This window comes from Haplochromis burtoni, unplaced genomic scaffold, assembly GCF_018398535.1.
Source record: "Haplochromis burtoni strain Fernald_Lab_line unplaced genomic scaffold, NCSU_Asbu1 Contig_86, whole genome shotgun sequence".
NCBI classification, from domain to species: Eukaryota; Metazoa; Chordata; class Actinopteri; order Cichliformes; family Cichlidae; genus Haplochromis; species Haplochromis burtoni.
The window spans coordinates 218936-230093 of NW_024582447.1; the positions used below are offsets into that span (position 1 = coordinate 218936).

The 11158-nt window shown below is 40.1% G+C and overlaps 1 protein-coding gene across 1 annotated transcript; it reads right to left on the minus strand.

Annotated features, from left to right (window-relative positions):
- Positions 1-2121: 2121 nt before the first annotated feature.
- On the minus strand, positions 2122-6004 carry htr1b (5-hydroxytryptamine (serotonin) receptor 1B). The gene has a single exon (XM_005925733.2). It carries the CDS (start codon positions 5597-5599, stop codon positions 4466-4468), a length of 1134 nt encoding a protein of 377 aa, XP_005925795.1. The 5' UTR covers positions 5600-6004; the 3' UTR covers positions 2122-4465.
- Between the last annotated feature and the right edge of the window lie 5154 nt (positions 6005-11158).

The following is an 11158-nucleotide window of genomic DNA, read 5'->3' on the forward strand; positions in this document are numbered from 1 at the left end:
AACTGAGATCTGTTTAATGTTTGTGGGTATTTAACTCGATATTTCGCTGTCATCTCCAGAAACTGATGTTGGAGTGCAGATTTATGGCCCTGTCAGGTGGTTTCATTCACAACTAATCTGACATGATGGATTTTAAACTACTGTGGCTGTTCAATTAGCATGAGTACAGCAGGTTAACCATACATGAATATTCCAGAAAGCATAAAACCAGAAAACATAATATGCAAAAGGGCAGTGGACACGTTTCAAAAAGTACACATTCACAGGTAAACCACACTGATTTCCTGCAAACCTTTACGAGTACATGTTAACGACAAAGTGTCACATTTGTAACATCTCTGAGTGATTCAGAATCAGGATTGCTAAACATATAAGAGCCAACGTCTAATTGTTATTCACCATCAATCTCCTTTCTTTTTCATGTCACCGCATAGATGGCTTGCACAGGTGACTCGTTTTCCTTCCTGCCAAGGTCAATCATTACCACCTTGGAGAGATAATTTATTAATAGCAGATTGCCCTTTGTGCCTCCATTTTTTCAGGTGATGAATGCTTCAAACCTCGTTCAACCTTTGTCAGAAAGAGTGAAACGATAAAGCTGCTAACCAAAACTAGATTCAGTCGAGGAATATTTTACAGGTTCATCATCCATGTGTTCGGCCTCACTAGCTGTTACATCACTGGTGTCCTTCTCTCTACAGGCATATATGTGGCAGATTAGTAATGGAAATAGAAAAAAAGGGTGTGTGTAATTAATGTATTTGCTTCCACAATGCAGTCGTAGCATGTTAATCACAGATGCGTGCTGCTCTGCAACTGGTTTAGCAACTGTACCTACGGTACATGTATCATGCAAAAAAGCTTTTTAAACATCAACAACCAATTGCAAGATAGATTTATGCGATGCATTATGAATCCACTCTACTCTGCATCATTCTGTCCCTCCATTCAGCACTACAGTATGTGGCTTTGTGCTACACTGCACAATGACACAGCAAAAATGTTTAAGGTAATGTGTATGTGAAAAATGCTGCAGGAATCCTGACTTTAGGGGGGGAACCACTCACACACGCACATATATGATGGCATTGTAGGTACCAGACTTCTGTAACCTGCTGTTTATCTCTACTTGAGGCTAGCTGCATGGCAGTACATTTGAGTGTCCAATCTGCACTCAGAGGGCACCCAGAGGGCTTTGGGTTGTCAGTTCATCAGGTACATGAGGGCTTCTCACAAACATTATGAGCCCCTTATTCACATACACACACACAGATCAACTTTGTCTGAGGGAAACAGCCACGGGTCACAAAGTTATGGAGTCAAATACAGAGTTAGCAGAGCAAAGCAAAAATCATAAAAAATGGTAATTAAATAAGAATTAAATAGAATTAATTACCATAGTCTAATAGAGTTTAAATAGAAAAAGTAAACCAACTCCAACATTAGCCCATTACTGTATGTCTTCTGCATTCTGAATGGCAGGTGGTCATTAAGTTCCTTGGCCAGTAAGAAAGTGTAAAAGTCTCAAACCTAAAACAGAACGAAAATGTTTTGGAATTGTCCTTTTGAAGTTACGCGACACGTCCCACAGCGCTGTGCCATTCCCACGAATCGCATTTTGAGCCTTTGCAGTCTCTTGCACTCAGCCGCTTTTCAGGTGAAGTCAGTTAAGTCTTTGGGGGTTTAGAGCTTAGGCCTTTGGATGGAGACTGGAATTGGGCCTAGTATAACACACTGAAATCTCCAACTTATCTGTTTGCTGTCAGTTCTCATTACGCTCGGTGCCAGTGCCAAGTTTTTGAAATCTTTGCTAGATATTTCTGGCTCCGCTGCATCAATTTTTATACTTTGCATGTATGCTTTGTTAAATTTTTTCACTGGTCTGACAATTGGAAGAATTGTTTCATGCAGACAAGAAAACCAAAAGCTCAACTTGTACTTAGGAGATTGCATAACCCCCATTGTGTGCAATTAAATTCCTCTGCACAGTACAAATATACTGTATGCCACAAAGAAAAGCTCATATATGATATATAGCATGCATAGTCGAGCATATCTTACCTTTTCTGCAAAGATCTTTTTCATTAAATGCAGATTGTCTATAATATAATACCTGTGTAAGGCATATATTTGTGTTTTGTCATGCATAATATCCACACTGCACTCAGTTTTGTTTAGAATGTTGCATAATTTGTGTTCAGATGGATGTTTGTCTGATGAAGATCTTGTAGGTTGAAACATTAAAGAACTCCCTTTGGGGACAACATTTTCCTCTGTTCTGCTCCCAAACAAGCACGAAAATGTTTCTTATTTTTGTGGCAAAGCTCAGCCCAAAGCTCAGCCCTGGTAAAGAGTGTTTCTCAGTTCATTTTATTCAGTTTGTTCGTCGTCTTATCCTTAGCTGACCAAAATTTTGAGACTTTTTGTATTTATTATGTGTTTTATAGTCAAATAGTTTCAATAAAAGCATTTATTGTAGAACTGAATAAAGAATATTGATTATTACAACATTAGTTCGTGTTGCTGAAATCTCTGCATGGAGTTAAGACCTCTGATTCCCTTTAGGAAACATAAATAATGTGAAAGTCACAACCACAAGCAAAGTCTTTAAATATATAGATTACGGATATTACATTGTGTCAGTCTTGAACGCACCTGCGTCTGCCTTAGAAAATTGTATAAAATTCTCTGAATGACTTCCTGTTCAAGTGCAATCCTCTGTCAAGTGTTATGGGTCATGTTAAAATTCATATATGGAAAGCCAAAAGATGTCAGCGCGTGTGCTTCCATATGTGCTGACAACATGAGTGCCCCTTTCTGCATACGTGAAGTACACTAGAATAGCATCAGTTGCGCTCGCTGTCATGACTTATTGAACTATGAAAGCAAAGACTTGTTCTCCTGCAGGAAGGTGGCAGAGGAAGGGCAGGGAGATGGTGAGGAGATCAAACAGCAGCGAGCTGCAGCGCAACCTTAAAACATGAGGAGGAAGTGATGCGAAACGACACCCTCTTGTCCACATTGATCCGCGCTGTTTAATGCTTTCCCACATCTCCGAGTGCCTCGAGAGGTTGTTGGATTTCAATTTTGATGTCATCATAATGTTTTCTGGCCGTGACTCTAATCTCTCATTAGATTTCAAGGTAACACCTCACAACAGGGAGAAAACTGCAAGTCATCTGCCACAATATAAACATGGCAAAACACAAATGAAAGGACCAGCATGGCTCATCTTTACTAAGAACTGCATTAAAGCTTTTACTCAAAGACAAATATTTTAAAGCCTTTATTACACAGCGCCTCTGAATGAGAACAAATACTAGAGCAACAAACGTTGTTTTCATTTTATGCTGGCAGATCTTCAGCATTTTTTATGTAGCTCTGCAAGCCAGATTCTACAATTCAGATCACTCTATGCGGCCATAAGATGGGGAAACCATGTGACACACGAACAGGACATACTGAAGAAACAGACTGAATGTGGCAGAAAACAGGCCCACCCATGCACAGTTAAACAAGATTAAGTTTGTTCAGCAGAATTGAATTTATTATGAGTGATCATCAGCTTTGCTGCATTAATATCAGCTGCAGATGAAGCTTTTCTTAAAGCCCCAGAAGGAAAGCAGACTTCTCACTCTTCCTTTCAACTGCATGGGTGTGCCTTTCTAAACAAAGATAACCACAGCATCGAGCGGCCCAAGACTATGATCAAAATATAAACCTATGGTTATTTTCAGCATACGTAGACATATAACTGAACCGGCAACCTTGCTTTCAGGTATTCACATAATCCCCAAAAAAATTATCCAGGGTCATTTATCCAAAAGGTATTTATGAATTCAAAATCATGTCTGTTGCTCCTGATTTCTGCTGCTTATTCACATTAATGGGTCAGGCATCATGGGAGTAAGTGCTATGCACTGCATTAACATACTTTACCAGCCAAATAGGAATCCACACAGAATAATCCATCACTTAACTGATATGTGAAAGGTTAAAGTGAAGCAGTGTCAAAAAAAATTAGAAGTTTCCCACCACCACCCTCAATATGCAAAATGCCTATCTTCACAAATGATTTCTCTTTGTATTAAATACTAAATCAGGTCTTTTGTAAATAAAAACAAGCTTCTTTTTTTTTTTTTACTTTTTTCTAAATTGGCATTTCTCCTCATCATGGCTTCATTGAATTAGAATTTTTTTTAAATGTATTTAGATAATGGAAATATTTTTTACAACTATGCATTTTATGTAGAACAATTTCTCACCACTTTTTCTTTTTTTGTTCAATAAAACTGGCATTTTTTTCATCTCCATCCCGATTCAAATGAAAAAAGTCCCATTTTCACATCCTCATAATGCCTGTGAGTCACAGAGAGCTTATTATTTGAAGGATTCTTGTTTCAGAAGTTCATATAAGAAAATAGACACATAAACAAAAGTTGTCAGTGACCGGAGGTGCTGCAGCTCACAGCCTGCAACATCTGAAGCGCGTGAGTTTGTGAAAAGCTTTTTTGAAGTCCTCGTTTGACATGGTGTATATGATCGGGTTGATGAGGGAATTGAGATATCCCAGCCAGGTGAAAAAGTCAAATAACTCGGGGTTAAAACATGTGTCACATGTTGCCACCAGCAACGTGTAGATGAAAAACGGAAGCCAGCAAATAATATAAGCGCCGAGGATTATCCCCAGAGTCTTCGTCGCTTTTCGTTCTCTTGCTGCTGAAATTCTCTTTTTCTCCAAAACCGCATCGGACAACGTCACTTTCACCTGGTTCTCGCTCGTTGAAGACCCGGTGTCGCTGGACGGAGCGTCGTGTCTCCCGCACTGCAGAGAGCTAGTGGACGCCGCGGACCCAGGGGAGTTGGAGACCAGGTGAGCCGATGTTAGTCTCTTCCCAACCTTCTTCGGGGACTGCTTCAGGATCCTTTTCCGAGCCTCCACGTATATCCGTCCGTAGAGGACAATGAGGAGCAAGGTTGGGATGTAGAAAGCCCCAAAAGTGGAGTAAATGGTGTAGAAAATGTGATCTGTGTTGACGCTACAGCTTGTTAATTCATCCGCTTTCACCTGTCTCCAGAAGAGAGGCGGGAGGGAGATGGAGATGGCGATGACCCAGGCTGTGGCCACCATCCCTGCCGCTCTTCCCGTTGTGCGCTTTTTAGAGTACTCCACTGCGTCAGTGATGGCCCAGTACCTATCCAAAGCGATTACGCACAGATGGAGGATGGACGCAGTGCAACACGTTATGTCCGAGGAGAGCCAGATGTCGCAAACTATTTGTCCGAGCGTCCAGGTGTGGATCACGGTGTACAGGACGCAGATGGGCATCACTAGGATAGACACCAGCAGGTCAGTGACGGCCAGAGAGGCGATCAGAAAGTTTGCGGGAGTTTGCAGCTTCTTCGACTGGGAAATCGTTGCGATGACAAAGGCATTGGATAAAGTGGTGGCGAGTGTGATAATCGAGAGAATCACAGCCAAGCTGATCTGATAGGCGACACTCTCTGCGCTCTCATCCACAATGGATGAATTTGTAGTAAAACTGTCGTTTGTGGTGTTGACCCGCTGAGTTGGCTCGACTTGACCCGAGAGCTCCATAACTTTTAGTCACTTTTATCATATTTTATTTGCACCCTCTGATGTCTGGCATTGAATGAGCTTTCTCTCGTCGTTAGCGTTGCCTCATCCGTGCCATGCGTTCAGAGTAGTGGCACAGTGGAAACAGAAAAACTCACTCTTTTCTTCTTCATTTTTTCATCTTACATCAGATTTTAATGCGCAGATGTTGAAATATGGAGGCAAGTATCCATTCATCGCAGAAATGAAAACTTCTCCGGGTTTTAGCCATGAAAAGACAACTTCCTAACTGTGGAAGCACGCAACAAATAAAAAGTATTATGCATAAATGTTGAGCAGTGCGCCCTGATAACCCAACATCTGGGAGGATGTCACAGATAATCCACATGTAGGGCAGAGGTTCTCGAGAGCTATGCCTTTGCAGGCCCCTTGTGGTTGAATGCTGAGCCAACCCCGAGTCTCGATTTTATACAGACTCTGACATCAAACAAGCGCCACCGATCACAGCTCTCTCTCTCTCTCTCTCTCTCTCTCTCTCTCTGAAGAGTAGACTGCCTTCTGGGTCATAGTGCCCAGTGTTTCCCATTTGCCACATACCCTTCTAGATATATATATATATATACAAAGAAACATCTTGGATTACAAAAGACAAAATGTGCTGTTGTCACCACACCAACTTTTAACATCCAACTTTGTAAAGCATGCAACTATAGGTAATTAATGAACCATTAGAAGTATGAATAAATCTTAAGTCATTAGTATTGAATGTTAATAATTCAATGCGCCAAGTCAGTTAGTGTGCAAAATGCTCTCATTTAACCAACCATATTGGAGTTTTATGCACTGGTTACATTTGAAGTTGTCCATCTTTGTTTAGGGACACAACTTCTAAAACAACTTTGATCAAACATGATATTGATGTAGATGATCCAAAATCCAATTCAACAAAGATTTAAAGTAAGTCCGATTCTTACCCATGGCCTCGCCTTGGAGACCATATTGACCAAGCTGGTGCACCGCAGTATAAGAGGAAGTCTGATCTATTAAAGGAGCACTGCCAAGTCCCATTAAGTCCTTATAGACTGTAAGCATATACCATCATTGGATTTGGTGCCAAATGCACTGGCTACATTTCAGTGACTTTTGAATATGGTTATTAATGAGCTGCAATGTTGTGCTGATTTTTTGGATGACGTGCTGGTATATAGTAGTGCCTAGAAAGATCATCTTTACCACATTTGTGTTTTGTGTTTTTACGAATAGCTAAATCTTGCAAAATAACATAACATGTCATCTCTTGGTAAGGTTGTGAGCCAAAGTCATGCGAGACCTGTTGATGCCAAGGTGTTAGCCATCAAGTAGTTCCCTGTTTCTACCACTATAAAGGAGCTTGTAGTTTGTTATTAGCATTATTTTTCCAACAAGGTTTTGACTGTGGCATCATCTTTTGACTGATTTGCTAAAAGCCAGCAAAAAGAGCAAAATTGACTTTGCCTGCTTTACAGCCAGCTTCTGTTAGCATCAAATCACTGTTGTGCTGTGCTTCTGTTTTGTTTGCACCCCACTTGGATGGACCATTTAAACTGCATGTGGATGAGGCACTCATCCAAGCTGACAAACAAGACCTTGAACGTCCGGTTACAGCTTTCCCCCCCAAGAAGTTCCATTTTTACCAGCTGAATTATTCAACCACAGAACATTTTTTTAATTATTATTTTATTCAGCCTTTGAGTATCCTGATTTTGCTTCTCAATCAAATAGCTTCAAAAACCATGTTTTTAAAGTGCTGTATAAATAAAGGTATCTGCACACTGTTTTCTAGTGTTTACGAGGACTTGTCACATCAAGTATTTACGCTGATTTTTCACATTGTGGCGATGCTAATTTTCAATTCATGGATGCAAGATGAAGGGTGAAGAGTTCACACACATTAAGCACTTCATCTTTTGACACTTCTGATGTGTGAAAGCAGCTGTCATTGATATTGGCACAGAGTCACTGCTGCATGTGAGGCTGTGAACTTCATGCTCTCATTTAGAGCATCATATCAGAGCTTTTCAGTCAGGTCTGGAAATACATAAACTGTACTTTAACACACACACACACACACACACACACACACACACACACACACACAGACAGACACACACACACAAGAACACTGTTAAATTTCCAAACTTAGAATAAATTTGGAACAATGACGCTGCTGTTATATATTCCTTTCTCATCTCAAACTGATGTCACATTCACCCTTCTACACTATTATACATTTTCCTCATCAGAAACTTTTAATTGAAATTGACTTAAGTTCTGCTGGCTGGGTTTCCGATTCACATTAGACCACCTTCGTCTGCAGTTCTCAGGTGGTTTTGTTAGGAGAAGTTCTGGGCCAATATTGTAGTGCAAATAAAGCTTGTGGCATTTTCTTTTTACTACTTTTCCCTAAAACTCATAGACGACGTAACACAACTGATCATGTCTCAGATATTAAAGTGGCATTTTTATGTGAATTAAGTTTAGCAATTAAACCTCTAAACAATATTTAAGTACTTATTTATTTAATATAATAAGGAGGTATTTCATGTGCTAAAATTTCCATTTCTGCTTACTAAGATTGTATGATTGCCTAGAAAGTGACTCATCAGTCACTTTATAAAATAAAAAGTTCAGCTGCAAGATAACACAAATATCTAACCAATCACGTGGCAGCATCTCAGTGCATTTAGGCATGGAGAAATGAGACGACCTGCTGAAGTTCAAGCTGAACAATAGAATAGGAAAGGGCAGTGAGTTAACTGATTAAGCGACTAAATGATTAGGTGTGGCATGATTATTTGTGCCAGTCTAGCTGATCTACTGGGATTTTCCCACACAGTCTGCCCTAAGGTTTACAGAGAATGGTCCAAAAAAGAAAAAATGTCTAGTGGGCAGCAGTTCTCTGGAGGAAATGGTTTGTTAATGCCTGAGGTCAGAGGAGACTGGTCAGACTGCTTCAAGCTGATAGGAAATTAACAGTGACTTAAATACCCACTCCATACAATAAGGTATGCTTAATGGCATCTCTGAACACTCATCATGTCAGTCTCTGAAGTGGGTGGATTACAACAGCAGAAAACCAAAAGAGCAAAATCTCTTAGGAATGTTTCCAACACCTTGAAGAATGTATCTGATGAAGAATTAAAGCAGTTAGGAAGGAAAGAGCTGACCGTTTAAGACATGAGCAAAAACAAGTCTAAAGTCTTTGGCCAACGTCATAACATGCATGTAGTGCAAGCCTGGCTCTGCCTGGGGTTTGAATCAAAGATGTTCTTGCTGAGACACAACAGATCATGTATATGAGATGACTGTATAACATTCTAGTTTTGCCGTTGTGTGTGTATTTAAACTCACAAAATGTATTTTTGCACCAGCGCTCATAGGTCAGTAGGTTGTTCCACTGCACCACACGTGTAGCAAGCTGAGAGAACAAAACAAAAAGCATCTCCACTTAGTGGCTGCGTTACCTAGTTACAGCATTAAGCAGTAAATGCAAATGCTAATGCAGCGCAAGCAATAAATCACTAGCCATTAACCTTGTTAAATATGCAGATTTACCTCCCATCAGAATAAACTATTTCTACAGGGGTAAACACAAATTTTTTTAAGCTTGAGTAATCAATGCAAATCCATCGAGTGTCCTGAAAAATACCAAAACAAGAAGTTTTCCACCATCCTTGAAGGTGTGCAAAAATGTAAATAAAAAATAATCTTTTCAATGTCATAAAAAAGGGTCAAGAACGAGCAAAAGCATTTGTGTCAGACACCTGAGCTACATTTAGAGTTTCGTATACCGTGACGGTGTCTCACTGAGGTGGAGATAAAGTGTGTATTTGTCTGAATTTACAGGAATTTTAACAACTGATGTATGACGGGGAAAAAAATAATAATTTTTTTTTTGTTGTTGTAATAAAATCTTAATGAGCTTGTAGCAATGTGAGTTTAGTTCTGGGGAGACTGAACATTACCTATCGCTGTTTTTTTTTACTCCTAAGGCATGCAAACACACCTCTGACACCTTTTCAAACCAAATTCGCAATTTGCATTATTGTGATCCTGATAATTGCTTTTAGTGTTCATTTTTTTTCATTCAGGGAGAGCTGACTGCATCTGTTAGAGAAAGCCTTTATTTAATTTGCAACAGCGTTGTGATTTCTGGTGTCTAACACTTGAATTCCCCTACAATACAAGCACTGACAAGCAGCAGGCATTCCTCTGTGTTTGAGCTCTGTAAAGAGTAATCTCAGGCAGCACTCAGTCCAAAACAGACCCTCCTGTGAGTTCATGATTGTACCCCTTCACTGACCATGACTGACTGGCACTGCTAATGCACAGGAACAACCCAGCCAGTGTTGTCACTGTTTACACAAAACATGCAGTCTCGTTTTTGCTTTTTTGTGTTTTTCACATACTCACTTTTACCCAAAAATGTGGAGAACTATGTTACCACCAGCTGAGGTGAGGTTGGATCAACCCTCTGGTGGGACTGCAAGCTCTGACTGTGAGATTTATGTAAGGACACTTGGAAATGCTCTATTAAATAAGCAGAAAACACACAGGTGCGCTCAAAACTTGTATTTGAACAATGTTACCAGAATCATAAAGCGGTGTATTGTTTGTTTCCTGGTTGATTTTTCTGTGTTAAAAGCCTCTCTGTGGCCCACTTTGACTGCAGCAGCAGTAGCAGCATGGGGGGATTTCTATGACTCTGTTTGTGTTATCTCCTCTCATCTCTAAACGCATGGTAGCACAGCACATCAGAAAGCCACCTATAAGCTCACAATGGAACTGAAAGTCCTATTTTTAGTCAGTTGATAAAGTATCCACTGTGCGTTAAAGCTGATCATTATAGAACATGCATGTGGTATACTGTAAGTTCTACTTTTCTTAAATATATATATAGACAGAGATCCTGAGAGGAGTGAGAGTTCAAAAAGGTAGAGTTTTCTGGGCAGGAAATCAATCAAAGCATGGAAACAAACCTGATGGAATGAGCAGGATCCAGGAGAAATGGGCAGAATCAAAAATCATTAGGAGGCTTAGAGGTATAACCAAACCAGGGTGCACACTGTGCCATTGTAGGTTGGTCCAAACCAGTGTGGAGAACAAACACATCAAAGAACCAAGCCAATATCTTTGGTAATGGCTCCAAAATTGTGGATAGGCTTAAAGTTACCCAGTTTAACCTGGAACAAACTTCCAGCTTTTTCAGAAATTCAGGAAATAACTGCTGCTGTGTCACACAGTGTGTCCCACAGCCAACAATAACAGGAATATAGCTTGAAATGTTGCCAGTTTGTAATCATTGCTATCCATCTGATGGCCTTTAGATAGAATGCGGGTTCAGGGCTCCTCTTATCCAGAAGCTCTGTTTCTGTTATACTGACTGACGTGCCTATTGTGGTATGAAGGAGGGGGAGTTTTATCAGATTTTTCAAGGATGTGTTGATTTTAAGCAGTTAGAGAGTGGGTACATTCTCTTAATATACCAACATTTGTTTCCCCGCTGTTAACCTATTGCAATTTAATTCAATTTCACTTCAG

Excerpts from the sequence above, each read along its gene's own strand:
- htr1b (XM_005925733.2), bottom strand. The coding sequence starts at position 5,599 with ATGGAGCTCTCGGGTCAAGTCGAGCCAACTCAGCGGGTCAACACCACA.